Source organism: Aedes aegypti, chromosome 2, assembly GCF_002204515.2.
Source record: "Aedes aegypti strain LVP_AGWG chromosome 2, AaegL5.0 Primary Assembly, whole genome shotgun sequence".
In the NCBI taxonomy this organism is placed as follows: domain Eukaryota; kingdom Metazoa; phylum Arthropoda; class Insecta; order Diptera; family Culicidae; genus Aedes; species Aedes aegypti.
Window position 1 is genome coordinate 124,190,943 of NC_035108.1, and position 19,934 is coordinate 124,210,876.

Genomic DNA, 19,934 nt, shown 5'->3' on the forward strand with positions numbered 1-19,934 from the left:
AATATTAGATCTGCTAAAATTGCACTTCGAGAGTAAGCGGAAACTCCCATCCCTTATTGATTTGGATCGTAGTGCAATTCTTACCAGTTCCGATCAATCACGGAGTAGCAACCATTGACATGTACAGTCAGTCTATGCTATGCTATGCTATGCTATGCTATGCTATGCTATGCTATGCTATGCTATTTTGAACATTATTTAAAGCATGCTGAAGCTATTCCAATATCCAATATCACAATATGAAGGTACTAACAATACCAAAGCTTAAGTTTTATTCAAATGAATTGTATTTTCCAATGATGATGTCTTTTATTTTATTTATAAGAGCTCTGTGAACAGAACGGAACTTTCAAGTACATCAGTATGCTTCTTCTTGAAAGTATTTTTAGTACATATTATTTACCATTTATTTCCATTGGTCGTTTAAATAACTAAGACAGCTTCATGGGCGCAAAAGTAAAACTTTATTTGGATTTGTGGCAATAAATACTTAGGTAATCGATTTATTAGCAAATAATCATACAGTTCTGCCCTGCAAAAAATCCAAATTCTTTAAAATATCTCAATTGAATCAATTGTTAGTGATTATCTGCTACATATTTAAGTAGATACATACCCATTTAATGTTATTCAAATAATCCATAAAACTTTTGGCTCCCGGGTCCATTTTTTCGGATAATAGCAACACGGATTATCAAGCCCCTGGGTAGTCGCATTTGACGTCATAACATTTAACTGTGGCAATTTTATTTAATAAATGATGAACTTTTGCATTTCATTCGAAAAACTAAAATTAATCATGATTGTTACGAAATTTTAAATTTGAAGTTGTTTAAATTCCAGATTATTTTTCTAAAAACGTTTTTTTTCTGAAATCAAATATTTTTCAATAAATTTAAAAATTGTGCATGAAGCAGGCCTGGTGGTGACTGAGTTTCTTGAAAATAGGAAAATAAAAAAAACCTCTCTCCAGAAAAAAAGAGACTAAAAAGTAAACGAAAAGTACCAAAAAGATACTGAAAAGAGACAAAACAGTAATCAAAAAACGAAATCTCACAGGAACCAGTATGAAATAGTTTGATCAGACAGACATTTCTCTGAGAATCTTTTTAACCTTTTTTTTGTCGTAACATTATGACGACATATCAGCAAATCTGGTATATGTAAGTAAAGGACAAACTTTCATTGATGTATTACGACGACATTATGAGTGAGATGGACTGATATCTTTATTTGAGATTTTCACTCTCCAAGAATTTTCGTAAGGAATTCTTCCAAAAAATTTGTTTTGGATATTTCGAAATAAAACCAGGATTTTCTCCAAAAAATACCTTCCAATAAAAATTCCTTCATATATTATTTCAGATATTTTTTGAAAAAGCCCTTAGTTCTCTAGGCGGAATCACAAAAGGCGGAAACTCAAAAGGCAGACTACCTTAAACGTGTAACGAAAGGCGGAAAATAACATAAGGCGTAATCTGAAAAGGCGGAATCAGTCAAAAACATATTGAAATTATTCACTTAAGCTTCCAAACGATAATTAGACTTAGCTGTTTGCGGTTCCTATTCATGACAGCGTTTTCAAAATCTCCAAGCGGACTTGGATTCCCTTTTGAAAAGCGTTTTGTTTTTTTCAACTTGTGTGTACTGCCGTTATACTCATATTTTTAACATAAGGTTAACATAGAATATGGGACAAGAAGGCGTAGAAGGGCATTAGACTATTGATACATAGGAGAAGTGCTGGTAAATGTCAAAATTTTGGGAAAACTAAAATGCTTGTAGCTCCTTCCCATGCGAAATATCGTATTAGCAAATATTGACAACCGATTGTAATTCGGAAAAGGTCCTCGGGAAAAACATTTTCCGATGACTTCTTCCACGGAGTAGGATAATTAGCAATATTCAATTGTCAAAGTCTTGTGATATTCATGAAATTTAACAGCTTTCTTAGATAAGTCTCTTCCATACGAGGTTGATGTTGGGAAAAATAGTGGCGCCTGTTTTTTATACATATCAGGTGTGCTCTAAATGTTCGATGAATCTAGCCAGTTGGATTGCTCCTTCTTCTTGACATTACGTCCCCATTGGGGCAGAGTTTGCTTCTCAGCTTAGTGTTCAATAAGCACTTCCATGCTTATTTGCCAAAGTTGCCAATTCTTTCATTCGTATATCGTGTGATTCTACGTCACTAGCCTGAAAGTAACATTAGCCCGAATGATGGACATAGTATATTCTTCGAAAAATAATAATAATAATAATATATTGTCAGTGATTTTTCCTTCTTTTAATCATCGGCTATTCTTTCTGGACTTATCACCTTGAACATGTTTGGCACCACGAGCCACTAAAGAGTCAGCTAAAATTGTTTCTTCTTAGAACCATATGCTGTTTTTTCGAGTTACATTGCAGCTACTATAGTGGAATTCAACGTGCACATTTTCAGGCTTGTGTCATTTGGGCTAATGTTATAGAATCAATAGAGGCGAATTTATGGATTGCGATTATTTGAGTGATATGGCAAACAGTGCCTAATTATTTCCTAAAAGCAATCAACAGAATCACATAAGGCTAATTTAAATTAGACAAACTTTTTGAACCAGCAGTGCAAACCGCCGGCCGTTTGCTCTGGTGGTTCAAAAAGTTTGTCTTATTTAAAGGTGTTCTACCGTCATTTTCGTGGTTCTGCCTTTTGAGATTCCGCCTTTCGTGTTTCTGCCTTTCGTGGTTCCACCTTTTGTGCGTAGTCGCCTTTTGTTAGTTCTGCCTTTCGAAATTCCGCCTTTTGTGTTTCCGCCTTTCGTGTTTCTGCCTAACGTAGGATTTTATCTGATGATTCTCCACTCAGTTTTTCTAGAACATCCTCCAAGACTCTAAGAAATTTCTCAAGGATGTTTTCAAAACTGCTTTTTAAGCATTCTTCCAGGAGTTTCTTCTAAGGAAATTTTCCAGAAAGCTGAAAAATTGCTGAGAAAAACTCGTGACGTATTCCTAAAGTAAGTTTTAGGTTACCTTCTGTTACAGTTACTTATGTAATTTCTTAGGTCAGCTTTGATTTTCAGGAATACTCACTCTTGAAGAATCTCTTCGAAGGTTACCAAGATTATTGCTAAGATAATTGAGAAAAAAAGAAAAAAACATAAGATCTCGCAGAATATTGTGAAAGAACTCCTGGAAAAAGAGGACGAAATTCCTAAAAAAAATGTGTTGGAATAATTATTCCTATAATCGGAGGAATTCATAAAAATATGCTGTTGTGTAACTGGTGTGGAACCTTAAACGAACTTTTCAATATCCCATGGGGATTTTTTGAGAAATTCATTGAAAAATGTTTGGATGAGCGCTCCAGTAATCTTCGGACGAAATGCTGGAGAAATTCCTATAACAAAATCTAAAGATACTTAATAATAAAACACAGGTCGAATTAAAGGAATTATTTGAAATGTTCTTAATAGATTCACTCGAATAACCTCTCGAGGAACTTTTGGAGCTATTCTTTGGAACAACCGTAGATGAAATGACGTTGAAATTCTTTTCGGCTTTTCTTGTAAAAGAAATCTGTGGGAAACTTTGGATATCTCTTAGATTAACAACTGTAGAATTCGGTTGAAAAGATAGTGACAAAATATCTGGATGAAGTCCTCGGATAGTCTTTGTTCAAAGTACTCCCTGAGAAAATTAATAGAGGTAATAACGTTAAAATGCTCAAGGATTTCTTGAAGCAGGAGTAGAGGAATTTCTTGCAGAATTGCTGATAAAATCTCTGGAGAAACCACAAGGATAATTTCTGAAGCTGTTCTCGAGAAATATGAGAAGAAATTATGTATCTCAATTTCCTGCAAGCAAGATAAGGAAAAAATAAACTTCAGAGACTATTTTGGTTTAAATAGAGACATCACCTTTTCAAAAATAGACTTTTTAGAGACTTGCATAAAAATGGTAAGTATCTATAAAAACCCTGCTACCAGCTCTAGATAAGTTTGTCAGTTCTTTACTGAAGAAATATAGAGACATTGAAAACATCAATCATGTGTTGGTAAGTTGATACAATTTCATACTCGAAAGGATCCTCACTCAGGATCAAAACAGCTCATATAGTGTTTTGAGAGCGGCGCAGCTGAATTTTTTTTTTTTTCGAATGAAGAGAGCTCTGGGTAGCTCTGGGTTATGACACAAAAATCCTTTGTCGTGAATATCATGAATCTCTGCCTCAAAATAATTTCCCTGATAGTGATCGTAATTCTCTGAGAATTCCAGGTTTTTCCAGGTTGAATAAAATTCCCTGATAATTCCAGGTTCTCCAGGTTTTTCCAGGTAGTAGACACCCTGCTAGTTATGGTAGATCATGAATTCGCTCTCAAATCTCTAAGCGAAAACCATTTTTACAAACTGGGACCATTTTTGTAATCTAAGTCAGAAAATTCCATATAGCGTTAAACGCCTAGAGGTATGCAACGCCCTATAAATGTTCCGTAATTCCAATTTTGTTCGATTTATACTCCATTATCAAGGTTACCCCAAAACAGAAAACCGACTTTCGATTAAGGTACCGTGGGGCAAGTGGGTAATGGATTTCGCATAGTTGGGATTCTTCATATTCTAGAGACTTTAAATTAAAACAAATGAGGTCGTGTATATTTTTTAGCTTGACTCCCACCAAATATAATCAGTATGCTGAAATTCATTTTTATGTAAAATTGAAGAAAAAAGTACAGAAAAAGTTTTTGAAAAACGTCTCCTTACTTTTCACTTGCCGCACAAGTGAGGGAAAGTGAAAAGTTTATCGTTTTGAGCAATAAATTCAAAAACTAACAGTTATATTCACGATTTATATTACCTTTGATATTTGTTAAGGCGTCCCAATGAACAATAACATAAGTAACAGGTAAACAAAGAAAATTTTACTCTTGTTACTTGAATTTTCTTCTGTTCAGTTATGTTTGTTGAAATGATTTGACAACATTATAACTGCAACATTTCCAATGTTAGTTCTTACATAATGGGATAGCAATTGCATTTCTGCTCTGTAGAATTTCCACCGCTCGTTATTTGTTTTTAAGAAAATCGCATATGACATCGGATAACTCTACGGGTGAAATCAAACGGAATCCTTCAATGAAGTATTTAGAAACTTTCTTATGTGGATAGACCTATACCCCATTTTTATGTTTTGAACTAGCTTTACATAGACATTCCACGAGATTTCTGTGCGTTCTCTTATATTGGAACATTTCAATCAACGTCTTCCTTTTAATCGGCTGTCCGAAGTAAACATAATCATATCGTAATATTTGGCAACCTTTTTTTAGAGAAGTTCCATGATTTGGCTATGATAATAGTTTTTAACGCTTTGAGTATAGTGTTTCTTGAATTATCAGCACGTTCTGTTGTTCTATGATAACTGCGAACCTTGTTTACTTATAGCTACCTGAAGAGCAAACACAAATTCAATCTCTAATGAGAAACTTTTCACTTGCCCCACGTGATTAGAAAATTGACGGCGTTTTGATTTAGTTATATTTAGGTCTACGTCGATTTAATTCCAAAACTTTTTTTATTGCAGTTTAAAACTGTCAGAGGGGACAACTTAAAAGTGGTACAGAAAATTATTTTCCACAACTTTTTTCCGCTGAAAATATTAAAAAAAGATTGCACGCCGCCAACTTGTTACGTAGTGATAGTTGACAGGTTAACAATCTTTCGCTCTATTGTGCCATAATGGCTGAACAATCTCAGAAATCTCTTACCTATCGTTATGTTCTCAATGACCTCAAGGGTTTACGCATGAGTTTAAAACGTTAATTCACATATTTAGTAAAATATACCAATTATTTTCACTTACCCCATTTACCCACTTGCCCCGCGGTACCTTATATGAAAAATAATATATCCATTCAGAATAAATCTATCAAGTGCAATCGATAGCTAGGATGTCAGTACTTGTTTTAAAAATATAAATTGTAATTCTTTGAAACAGAATGCATAAATATTGAAGTTTTTTTCGAAAAAAAAATATCAAAGTTACCCCGTTATACGGTACCCCATTGCATCTTCAGTGAAGTGGGTAGCTTGTCAACCAATTCTTGGAGCAATATTGGATTCGACAGGTGGTCCTGTTGATTGGCCAAGACGATGTGATCCACCAAATTCTGTATCGCCAAACCGTAAGTATCGAAAGTGCTCAAATTGTCTGACTTCGGCGATGACATGCTTCGCTCCTTTTTCAGGAGAGAACTGATTAGAATTTCCGGTCTTCCGAAGAGCTGGTGATGGGTATCCATCACATATGGTACTGAAGCCGGTAGCAGTAGTCGACAAAAATTCTTCAGAAATGGCCCACTCTTGCGGATCGCCATTAAACTTTGGCAGCTCGCGAGGCATAACTTGACGGGCAGCCAGCTGAGCACTATAGATGACCCTACCGAAGGACCAGTTCGCAATGCACACAATTCAGTTCCTAATGATCCGGCTGCAGGAAATGGTGGCACACTTGATCCTACTGGCACTGCTGGGTTCCTAGTTGATATATTCCCTTGCAAAACTGTCGCATCGAGTGGAGTTCCTTGCGATGGAGCGCACGACGAACTGGTTTGCTTGGACAAATCCCTCTGTCACTATTGCATTTGTTGGCGCCACATATCTCATTGGCGGGGCCGTGTAGTACAGGTGACTGCCGTAAACTGTTGGCATCAGACCACTTGAGCCAATAGAAATTTGCGACGGTGGTAGGTCATTTGGCATAAAGTCGTTTGGTATAAAGCCGTTTGGCATAACGTCGTTTGGCATAATGGTCATTTGGCATAAAGTCGTTTGGCAAAATGGTCGTTTGGCATAATAGTTGTTTGGCATAATGAGTCTGAAAACAAGAATTTCTTAATATGGCATTCGTTTTACGTTTCTATTGAATCTTTCTGAAGGCATCATGCTTGTCAGGCTTTGGAGTCAATTGAAATAAAATGACACTTTATTCAACATATGATATGCTCTTGAATAAACTAAGGCATATAAGGAAAATTATTGCTAATAGTATTTTATTATTTATCCAGAAATTGCCCTTCTTTCAAATACAAATGCTTCATTTGAGTTTCGCTATTGGAATACTGTTTTGCACTGAAGATTTTAATATATTTAGTACATATTTACCTTTCTTTCAAACATTCTATGTTTTTTTCTAAACTTGATGTAACCATTATTATAGCATAGCATAGCATAGCATAGCATAGACTGACTGTACCAGTCAATGGTTGCTACTCCGTGATTGATCGGAACTGGTAAGAATTGCACTACGATCCAAATGAATAAGGGATGGGAGTTTCCACTTACTCTCGAAGTGCAATTTTAGCAGATCTAATATTATTGATCAATAACGGCGCCGGCCAAGTCCTTACAGTCAGTTGGGATGGGGAAGGAATGTTAGGGTGTAATGATTGTTGCTTCTAGAGACCGAGAATACCTCTGCATCTCCACAATCACCACGGGAAGGGTGTTTATTAGTGAGGGAGGAAAAGATCTGGGAGTCACCTCTGGTCGGTGATGCGATCCATGGACAAGGGGGAAATATACGACTTATATTTAAAGCTAGTTTTGTATTTTTGTCTCGAGAAGTTTTTGGAAAAAAATACGTCAGCATCTATAATGTCGAACAATTCAGAAGATGTTTTTATTAATGACGAAAACTGAAAATTACATGTATATATTTTAAATTATATGAAACAGGAATAATGCCGACACTTGTAGTGACGAACCATACATAGTTTGTTTGAAAATTACATATGAATATTACTGTGCATTTCGTCTCGATATGGTAGAAGTTTTGAAAAATACGTCAACATTCACAATGTCGAACAATTCAAAAGATAATTTTTAATCATGTCAAAAAGAGAAAAATATATGTTTATTGAATTGTATAAGAAAAAAAAAATAATGCCGACACTTATAGTGACGAACCATACAAAGTTTGTTTTAATATTACTTAAAAGTTACGCTTTCAAGAAAATATGTATTATCATAAGCATGAAACGAACTCACCAGTTGATAATCCATCCTCGACTGAACACAAAACAGACAATGACAGCAAAACTTCTAGGCGTCCCGAAAACAAACCGTCTTGCTTGTACCTTCCCAAATACCTACCTAGCAAGACGCTCCAAAGCAGAAAAAAAATAAATAAAAAATTCTTCGGAGACGAAAACACGCGCGAAACCGTCAGCAAAATATATTCGACGACGCAAAACCGTACCGTCCTGCTTGGGCTTCACGAAGCAATACTAACTACTAATATAACTAATTACTAAGGCGATCGATTTGAAAACTGTCAGCGACAAAGTTGTAGCTGATAGTTGTATCGAACAGTCATGATGTAACCATTATTATAGGTATAAAGAGTGTTGATTTAAAATTTTAAAAAATTTCACCTTCTTTTATACATAGGCTGTTCTTTGTAGTTATATTGTAGATATTTTTGTTTCCAACTGCCCTTCTGTCAGTTGGCAATCGATAACATTGACCTGCTCAAGTTGTTGACTAAAAGAGAAATCGATTACTGCAGTTACTTCGATGGGTTGTGCTACTTTTCCCCTAATGTCGTTTCCCTGAACGCCAGTTCCCCAAATGCCCTGAATATCCCGTTTCACCAATTAACCCACGTCCCCGAAAAGATTTTGGCACTCATAATTGTCGTAACTTTATACATTTCAGGGTGGTGAACGAACTAACCATCTAATATGCACCCTTCTTTTTTTAATTGGCGGTTCTTTCGAGTTTTACCGTCCTCAGCATTTTTGCCAACATGTGCATAGCCAAAAATGACAGAATACCTCCTTCTTTTGATTGCTCATCGTTCTTTCTCGTTCACTATCCAGCCACTGGAGACTATTAGAGCTATTATAGCTTCTATTTAAATTGCACACTTTTCGGGGAAACCGGTCATTCGGGGAACTGGAATTCGGAACGCATTTTTTTATGTCTTTTCGTTGTATTATGCCGCGATTATTTTTGGCATCTTCTTCTATTTTAATCATAAATGTTGCCTTCTTTTTAAAATAGGCTGTTCTTTATATTTAAAGTTAAATGTGAACCTATTTTTATATTTTTCTGTATTATCAATTCTTGCAAGACGTGCTGTAAGAATGATAATTATTTAGAACCTGCCAATATTGAAATATTTTTTTTTTCTTGCAAATACATGATCTCTTTTCCCTTCTTTCGATTATTAACGGTGTTTTTGACTCACACGTCCAAAATTAAAATTTATATTGAATCGTTCAAAAGTTTTGCCACACATATATTTTTTTTAAATGTGTTGTTCATTTGAGTGGGAGTGCAGTGGGAACATTTTTTGCGTTAGAGCCTCAAACATTTTGAACGAAAAATTATCTGCTCTCGTATATAGGCTATTTTTGCATTCTGCTGTAATAAAAGGTCTTTGGATTAGAGCTTTAAATATTTTGCAAATGAATTTTCCCTTCTTTTATCAAGTAATTTTCAACAAGTTTTCACGTCCAAACTGGGACAAAGCTTGATCTGCTTCAAAATATTCTATGAGCGAAATATTCTACTACGAACTTCCTTTACCAATTTAATATTTTGAAATATGTAGATCGCAACAAGCTCAAAGATATTCTATGTTCGGAGATGTAGAAAAAAATATCATTCGGAAAAGATCTTCCACCAGACCCGTTACGAGTTTTATTTAGTTATGCTCTCTAATATCGCAACATTTTTTTACATTCATAGCTTGGAAAATCTCTGAACAAACACCATGTTTATTGCAAACCTTCCAATTTTTTTTGCTATGGGCTCGGTGGTGTTGATCACGGTAAAAGATTCAAAAATGCCGATATTCATTCTAAGTCAGTCATTATGCCAAACAACCATTATGCCAAACGACTTTATGCCAAACGGCTTTATGCCAAACGACCTTATGCCAAACGACTTTATGCCAAACGGGGTACAATCATTTGCGACGTCATAATAGGAGCTATTGTACCCAGCGCCCCAGTGGGTAAAGCCTCCAAAATCGAGTTGGAGTTCCGGATTTGAAGATCCTGCACTTCCGAAAGGAACGCATTCGATACTATAGTTAACGACTGGAGTGGAACCGATGACTCGGACTGTTGCGCCATACATATGCTGGAACAGCTGGCATTGCGGAGGCTCCGACTCCTTGACTAGTCAGCAGTTGTTCATAGGGTTTTGTCAACGTCGAAACATTTCCCATAATCACCGATACAGGAGGACGCAAAAGATTCACGTGCTACAACTAATTGTCTAATCTAAATCTTCATTTACCAGAAATTATGGTTTAATGTTGTTAAAAACTTCTCAAATCAGCCCTCTCAATCATCAACATTGAAAGAAGATATGAATAGTTCACAAAATGTTTACATATTTTCATCTGCAATTTGTTTCCTCTCAAAAGCTCAATTAGACGCACATAACATTCGTGACCCATACTCATGCTGTTAATTTTTTTTATTTTTAGAACGTCACTCCGCTACCCGGCTTCCAGCAGGCCTTCGGTTCGACGGAAATTGGCAAATTTTCCGAAGCGTTCTTCAACAGCAACAGCCCCGGCCCCAACGAGCTCCATCCTGATGGCCAACTACCTCCCGGTCATCACCATCACCCACACCAACATCACCCCCATCCAATGATGATGATGGATTCGCCCGATGTGGACAGCACCCTGAGTCCTCAGCCGTGGGAACCAACGGGACCAGGCGATCCCTACGAACCGTCCGCGGCGCAAACGACGACGGCATTCAACCTGCAAATTGGCACAAGCTTCCATCCGTCTTACTACGAATCGCCGTCCTACGCGTCGCCGTCGGATCATGCGGTGGACTCTCCCTTGGGGAACTACTTCAGCGAAATGACTTGCACCGAGTATGTGAATTAGGAGGGGGCACGTGGTATATGGCGCTCAAGAACGTGACAAAACTCATAGAGTTGAGTAAGGTTCTGAGAGAGGGTGAGATGTGTCACATATTGACGAGAACTTGAACCCACAAATTTCAATACTTTGGTTTCAAATAGCAAAACGTCTCACGTCTTTTAATTACGTCACGCACAATTTGGCCACTGTAAACACATTTCGCATGGAGACTTTAAAAAAATTGTGTTAATTGCCGCACAGCACATCGAGAAGATGCTTACCTCCAAGTTCGTTATCTTTGTGAACTACGATGAACTTTGAGTGTTCCAAGGCTCAAGTAACCATCATTCAATCATCATCTTCTTATTCTTGGCATTAACGTCCTCCCTAGGACAGAGCCTGCTTCTCAGATTAGTGTTCAATGAGTACTTCCACAGTATTTAACTGAAAGCTTTCTTTGCCAAAGTTGTTCGCATTCGTATATCGTGTGGTAGGTACGATGATACTATATGCCTTTGTTCTGTAACCGCGGACTCTAACCACTCGGCTAAGGAAGGCTCCTCATTGCTATATCAGCTTTATTGAAGAGGCTGGCCCAGTTTCGATTGCAATAATATTCATTACATCTTCATGGAAAACTATTTTTTCAAACTTATTTTAAATCAAAATATCGAAATTTGTGGTTAATCTAAAAATAAAGTCGCCAAAACTAACTTAATGTTCATTATCTATCTTTAAACAAACTCAAAACTGTCAACTGTACATTTTAACGCATTTGTCCCAGTAATAATAAATATGTGCTCCAAGCAACCGATATACCAAAACTCTGAGTGAAAAAACAGTACGCCAAAGTAAGTAGACTGTAGAAAAAAAGACATGTATTCAGTTGGTATTTTAACATTGATGGTAAAGTGTCTCCTTAAATACCTGTGTGTACATAGACAAAAAATCTAAATTATGAGGAGCCTAACGCTTTCGTCTTGAGAATTGTGAAACACAACATGACATGCTGTCGTCCACTTTTTCAGCAGTTCCAGCAGAATTTGATCGGTTGCACGTCGCATTATATAAATCTTAATCGTAAAAATATTACACATACTCTTTTCTCCATTGCATTATTGAACAAATGTTGAATTTACGTGTAAATACAATGCCTAGAAATGCAGTTGATTCGATAATTCATCGTTCAAGCATTTTGAAAAAAATAAACAGTGGAAGCACATACTAGTACTTAAACATACAAAAAAACGTACATTTTAAGTGTTATTGTTGTTAAATGGACGTGAAACTGATAAAGTCATGGCAGAAAAGCTAAACAAGGTCAAAGGATTTTTTACCAAACACATGAATCTCATTCAGCGAGTACATTATCGACAGAAGCGTTAAATGAATTTCTATTAAGAATAAATGTGCCTTAACGAGAATCACACAATGTGAAAGGTGGATATTATTAGCAAAAGTTGAACGAACTTGAGTGGAAGCGACACCGATATCAAGTTTAGTTGATACACTCCATTTTACAGTAAGGATATAAGTTGACGAGACGCAACCATGACCGACCATTGTTCAGTTCCAAGTGAAACACGCTTCCGTTCAGTGGTGGATCTCAAATATTCTTCCTCAGTTTATGAAAATCATCCAACCAGTTACTTGGAAATAAGGAAAAATGTCGTTACTTAGCATTGAAAGCACACACAATAAGTCGATACCAGTCTACATATACCAAAGTTAGTATACATTAGTGATTTTGAAACGTTTTAAGGCATGAATTGGTGGACAAAAATTAAGAGAAAAAAAATCAACGGTTTCCGGTATTCAAAATTAAAGACAAAATTGTATTTTTAGGGGCATCTTGATTTTTATGCATTAACTAAAAGATAAAGTAAACTAATCAAAAATTTTAACTATTCATGTTTGTAAAATCTCCCGGCAGATCTGTAAAGTATGGAAAAAAGAACGAAAAGAATTTATTAATCTAAAGAAACTATTTCAATAAACAGAAATAAAAATCCAACATTTATACTCATAGGGCAAGGAGCAGTTTAGTCAAGTAAAATGTTTGTACGTTTTGTGAAGTCAGACACAACACAATGAAAATATATTTTTGTAGTTGTAACGGTCGTTCAAAACAAATGAATTAGTCATAAATCAACCGGAAAAAAGGTTGCAAAAAATAAAATAAAACGAAATCCAAATCCATCTAAAATATTCCACGTCTGCTCATATAAATCCAATTCTCCCCCAAATTAGTTCCCTCAGAGTCAAACCACAATGATCGACAAAGTCGAACCATGAAACAGCTATCCAACTGACCGGCACCACAAACCAATCTTTTACCAATCAAAGTGTGACTGAAGATGGAAACAGTTAAGATTGTTAAGAAATGATATAAGAATAGAATGAAGGCGGACAAACATTTGTGTGAGACGGTGTGGGGGAAAACAAAACAAAAGTTCAAATAAAACTAACAAGTCTAGTCAAGTAGCGTAAATATAATATTCAATCAAAACTAGTCAAATACAGAGTTAAATAAAGATATTGGTGAATGACAAAGTGATGTTGTTTTATTTCATTTAGACCTTCTATTTTCTCTTTGTCCAGGAAAATTGTGCTCAATATTCGAATCTTGAATTACAAAAAATTACATCCTCACAGCAACAATGTCTGCTTCTTAGTTTAGTGTTCGATGAGCACTTCCACAGTTATTAACTGAGAGCTTCCCTTGCCAAAGTTGTCATTTTCGCATTCGTATGATGTCCTAGTCAAGGAAACCTTTATGTTTTAGTTAAAAAAAAATCCCATTACGAAAAGATCCTAGACCGACCGGGAATCGAACTTAGACACCTTCAGCATGGATGAAGTTTTTATTTTTTTTTTTACAATCTAGTATAGATGAAACGTAAGCTTCGTCCTTTGGCGGAGTGGCCTGTGTCATCAGCGAAAAAAGATATTAAAATTACCAAGTTCTACCAAAATAAAAAACAAGGCCGTTACCGTAATATAACAAATCTTACCGCAATCCCCAATATCCTAATAGTTTTAACCATAATACCATAAATTTAAAGAGTGTATTGAAACCACAGGATTCTCTCAACGATTGCTTAATATCCATAAACGTCTACCAAAATTCCAGCATTCTCATCGAAATCTCACAATTTCATTGAATTTTGATTATCATCGCAATTTCCAAAATCCCAACATTAATAGAAAATCTCAGAATACCCACCATAAAACCAGGGGTATCATTTGAATTTTGGTTGTTAAATGGCTGGGCATGGCGTACCATTGGTACCGTAATCCGGGGGCAAATTGATCACTTTCTCACAACTTTTTGTCATGATTTCCTTTGGAATTCAAAAATTGACAAATTTATTTCGTTAAAATCAGTACTTTATTGATCTCTATCAGTTTATGTAATCGATATTTTATGAAATAAAATTTAACATTTCATAAAATTAGTTTTAATATCAAAAATTGAAAATTACACATTAGGGCGAAATTGATCACTATATAATAAAGCATATTATAGAATGTAAAATTTACCTATCTACTAAATTTGGGTCTCCTGGATCTGAAAATCATGTCCAAATTCTTACAACTCGTGTATATCATCATTTTATTGCAAAATAAACTTTGTAAATTTGTATTATACGCCTAAATGTATGCAATTTCCCTTGAAATAAGCACGTTATTCAACAATAAATGGTTTTACGAGCAAAAAAACTATTCTTGTAATGCTGTACGATTTCAAAAATGCGTTCAGCAGCTTACACTGCAGGTAACACACAATTTTTAACACTCAAAGTTTACATGTATGCTTAGCACCAGCGGATTGTTTAGTACCAACATTTCCAACAGTATTGCAAACATCATCAAAAACTGTGAATATTTCTTTGCAAAACTGACCTTAATAAAAATGAAATAGTTTATAATCATCATTAGACATATATAAACTAGAAAATATGGCATGTCTATGATGGCAACGAAGTATTGGGCACCCTTGATAAGAAATGCTATTCGGTACCGACCTGATCAAATTCACCCCAGTGCACAATGGTCGGGCTCCATATAAAGGGGCGGCCAAAACTACCTAAACATTTTTTGAGATTTTTATGTTTTTTATCATTTTAAAATATACCTTATGTATTTTATTATTATGATCCTCAATTGAAATTGACCTAAAATTTGAATTTCTTTGACTTTTATGACGGCAAACTGGCTGAAGTCAAAAAATTGAAAAATGTTGCAATAAAATAAAGTACAAAATTTATAATTTAGGAATGCAATATTTTCCCAAAGTTACGAACTATCTGAAAGCTTATGGTTTAACACTTTTATCGAGCATGAGGATGAAAAAAATATTTGGTTGAAGTTTTAATTCTATTCAATATTACACTTGGGTAATTTTGATGATTTTTAAAATGAAAAACAACTCTTGTCGCGTCATGTCGCCGCCATTTCGAATATTGCACATCAAAATGCATCCTTAGATCTTACAAAACGTTTAAATTTTTTGCAGAAATTTGCTGATTTGCAAGTTAGAGCTATTTGAATAATTCAATATTTTCACGATGGAAGGTGGAATTGTGTGAAGGTTTCAGGCGAAACCTCCAGTTCGTTTGGATCCCACCGGGGACTACGACAAGGTGATGGGCTTTCGTGCCTGTTGTTCAATATTGCGCTAGAAGGTTTTATGCCGAGAGCCGGGCTTAACAGTCGGGGTACGATTTTTACGAAATCCAGTCAATTTGTTTGCTTCGTAGATGATATGGACATCGTCGGCTGAAACGCGAGGCAGCAAAAGTTGGACTGGTGGTGAATGCGGACAAGACAAAGTACATGCTAGCTGGTGGGGCCGAGCGCGACAGGGCTCGCCTAGGTAGCAGTGTTACGATAGACGGGGATGCTTTCGAGGTGGTCGACGAGTTCGCCTACCTTGGATCCTTGCTGACGGCTGACAATGACGTTAGCCGTGAAATACGGAGGCGCATCATCAGTGGAAGTCGGGCCTACTATGGCCTCCAGAAGAAGTTGCGCTCACTAAACATTCACGCCCGCACCAAATGTACCATGTACAAAACGCTCATAAGGCCGGTAGTCCTCTACGGGCATGAAACGTGGACGATGCTCGAGGAGGATCTGCAAGCACTTGGAGTCTTCGAACGTCGGGTGCTTAGGACGATCTTCGGCGGTGTGCAGGGGAACGGTGTGTGGTGGCGAAGGATGAACCACGAGCTCGCCCAACTCTACGGCGAACCCAGTATCCAGAAGGTGGCCAAAGCTGGAAGGATACGATGGGCAGGGCATGTTGCAAGAATGCCGGACAGCAACCCTGCAAAGATGATGTTCGCTTCGGATCCAGTTGGTACAAGAAGGCGTGGAGCGCAGCGAGCTAGGTGGGCGGATCAAGTGCATATCGATTTTGCGAGCGTGGGGCAGAACCGAGGAATGAGAGATGCGGCCACGAACCGAGTATTGTGGCGTGAAATTAATTGTTGATTCAGTGTTATCTGTGTAGATTTTAACTAAATAAATGAAATGATCATTTGAATTTCCACTGAAATAACATATCTTCAATCAAAATTTTAGAGTTACTATGGGCTCCACAAATTATCATCGAAAACTCAGGACTGCTTAACTTTTTCTTCCCCATGGTAGCTTCAGAACTCCGGGTAGCTTCGAACTGGAGGGTAGACGATGCCTACAATCACAGCGACCACCTGACGGTTCGCTACAGTATCGACTACAACAACAGCATGCAGCGGGTAGAGGAAGCGACGGCTAGGTCGAGGCCAAGCCCTCGTAGGTGGAAGACATCGTGTCTCAATGACGAAGTATTTAGAGAGGCGCTCCACCGTGAGCGTAACCTACTCGGCTTAAGCGGAGACGAGCCGGTAGCGGTGCTCTCGCGTGCATGCGATGTGACCATGCCTAGGCAAGTTTATGGGCGGACAATCAACCGACGGAACCAGACTAGGGGAAAATACGGGAAATCTGGATCTCAATTAGGTTTGCACGACCGCGTACTCTTACAACGTGTTTTTATTGAAACGATTTCAGCTCAACTACAAGTGTCAAAGTATAGTGTTGTTTCTCTCAGGGGTGGATTCGCGTATGCGCCTAGCGTAACATTCAGTAAGGGCGCAACACTCCTCCTCGCGAATTCAACTCTGTCTCTCCTCGTCCTTGATCGGCACAGCTGCCAACCCCATCGCCGTTGCAAACTTCTTGACCTTGGTTGACCCAAGCGGCTTGGTCAAGACATCCGCAATCATGCTTTTTGATGCACAATACTGCAACTCGCACCAGACGCACAGCTGCTCCTGATATAATGGAATCGCGTGTCTATGTGCTTAGCCTTCTTTTTCTGCTGGTCCAACGCGACGAAATCCAGGCAACTCATATTGTCTTCAAAAATGATTGTTGGTCGCCGTTGAATCTCGTTCAGTTCCTCCAGTAGACGGCGTAGCCAAACTGCCTCTTGTGTAGCTTCAGAGAGGGCCACATATTCGGCCTCCATGGTCGACATGGCCACGCTGCTCTGCTTCCGGCTAACCCAAGTCACTTTTGCTCCTCCTAGATTGAACAGGTACCCGGTACACGACTTACGATCACTGCCATCACCTGCCCAGTCGGCGTCGGAGTATGCTGTCAACACTAGATCACAAGCTCTCCTCCCTAAGGTCAGTCCGAAGTCAACCGTGCCGACTAAGTAGCGTACAACACGTTTCGCTTCGGTCCAGTCGGTCACCGAAGGGCAACAAACTTTCCGGCTCAGGATTCCAACTGCCGCAGCTACATCGGGGCGGCTGTTAACGGACAGGTATAGCAGGCAACCAATCAACTTGTGGTATTCTTCATTGTTCTCCAATTTCGGGCTGTTCTCAGTAACCTTGAAGTAACCTGGGTCTATCGGATACTTTGATCCCCTAGCGTTCTCCAATCCAAACCGTGTCACTACTCTTCTGATGTAAGCACTTTGCGAAATCACGAAGAAACCATCTTCGTTCTTCCACACACAAATGCCTAAGAAACTTCTGACATCTCCTAGCCGAGTAATCTTCAGTCGTTCTTGCAGGGCTTGCTCGACCTCGCCAATATCTTCCTCCTGTGCGCAGGCCAGTAGCAAATCATCCACGTAAATCAGAAAATACATCCAGCCATTCTTCGCATCACGCTTCCGGTACAGGCACGAGTCGGAACTGCACTGTTCGAATCCAAACTCCTTCAAAATATCCGTCAGCGTCTTGTGCCACACTCTTGCGGCTTGCTTTAAGCCGTAAATGCTTCGCTTTAATCTGCATACTTTCTTCTCATTCCCTGGCGCTGCATAACCCGGCGGCTGCCGCATAAATACTAGCTCGTCTAGTTTCCCGTACAGGTACGCCGATTTTATATCCAGGTGTTTCACGAACATCCGCCGATGCCCCGCGACAGTCAGTAACACTCGAAAGGTTGAGCACATCGCAACTGGTGCAAATATCTCCTCAAAATCGGACCCAAATCGCTGGCTGCATCCTTGCGCCACGAGTCTGGCCTTCATTCGCTCGACCTTTCCGTCCGCGTCCAATTTCCTCTTGTACACCCACTTGCTACCGACAATGTTGCTAGCATGCGGTGGGTCTACAAGCTCCCATGTATCGTTGGACACTAGCGACTCGTACTCAGCATCCATGGCTGCTATCCACTCATCTTTCTCCGCACAACTTACCGCTTGCTCGTACGAAGTCGGCTCGTCGTCCACCGTTGTCATACCAACGAAATAGTCCTCGAACCTTGCTGGCAATACTCCTCTCGTGGTGCGACGTGAATATTCACGCTGAATTCCATCTCCCGGAACAGGGACGTTCTCTTCTCCGTAATACAGTTCCTCAGCTGATTCATACCCAATAATGTCTTCTTCTTCTTCAGGTTCAGCCGCAGGTGCCGCCTCACGTGGCGTTACGGGAACTGGCATTGGTTCCAAATCCACGGTCGATTCGGTTACTTCCAACTTCTGCTCCGGATCACGTTCGCTGTCCATTCGCCAGTCCTCCAGGAACTTCACGTCTCGGCTGATCGTGATCCGTCCTGATACCGTATCCAATAGTCGATAAGCCTTGTGTTCGTTGGAGTATCCTACAAACACCAACTTACGTGCTTTGGGTTCCATCTTCTTGCGCGTCTCAGCTGGAATGTGCACCCAGGCGTCACAGCCGAAAATCCGAAAGTGCTCATACGATGGGAGTCTTCCGTACCACTTCTCATAGGGACTCATTCCTATGGATCTTGATGTTACTCGGTTCTGTATGTAGGTGGTGGTTAGGATCGCCTCTCCCCAACAATACGTTTGGTCCAGTTTCGCCTCCAACAGCATGCAGAGAGCCATCTCTTTCAGGTATCGGTTGCGCCTCTCTACTACGCCATTCTGCTGTGGCGAGTAGGGCGCGCTGAACTGGCTCACTATGCCTTCCGCCCTCAAGTAATCCTGCAAATCCTTGCTGATAAACTCACCTCCGCCATCGGACTGCAGCACCTTGGGAGTCTTACCACACTGCGTCCGACAGAAGCTGATGAAATCCTTGATTTTCGCTGCGGCCTCCGATTTCTTCCTCAGAAGGTATACGAATGCCATTCGTGTGTAGTCATCAACCAAGCAAAGGAAGTACTGGTTTCCACTCGGCGTTCGTTTCATCGGGCCACTGAGATCGGCATGTACGATGTCCAACTTCTCCTTCGAACCTCTATCCACGCTCTTTGGGAACGGTGCTCGTGCCATCTTTCCCTCCAGGCAACACTGACACACGGTACGCACACCGCAATCCACAAGCTTCATACCGTCGGCTTGCCGGTTTGCGTGAATAGCTCGAACCACATCCGGATCTCGATGTCCTAGGCGACGGTGCCACGTATGTAGGCATTCCGACGTGTGTGACGTCTGGACACTAAGCATCGCTTGCTCCGGAACACACAAACGATACAGGCTTTCATGCCGTTCGCCTACCGCGCACACCTCCCCATTACGCATCCGAATCTCGCATCGATTCTCCAGAAACATAACATTAAAATTCTTCTTGGC

The 19,934-nt window shown here is 39.0% G+C and overlaps 1 protein-coding gene across 1 annotated transcript in view; it reads left to right on the forward strand.

The window, feature by feature from the left end:
• Positions 1-10,981, forward strand: part of LOC110675138 (protein pygopus-like) — a 165,615-nt gene extending 154,634 nt beyond the window's left edge. The window contains exon 6 of the mRNA XM_021839519.1: positions 10,484-10,981. Within this exon, the coding sequence (XP_021695211.1) occupies positions 10,484-10,900 (417 nt within the window). The 3' untranslated portion in view covers positions 10,901-10,981. The remainder of the gene's footprint in view (positions 1-10,483) is intronic.
• Positions 10,982-19,934: the final 8,953 nt, after the last annotated feature.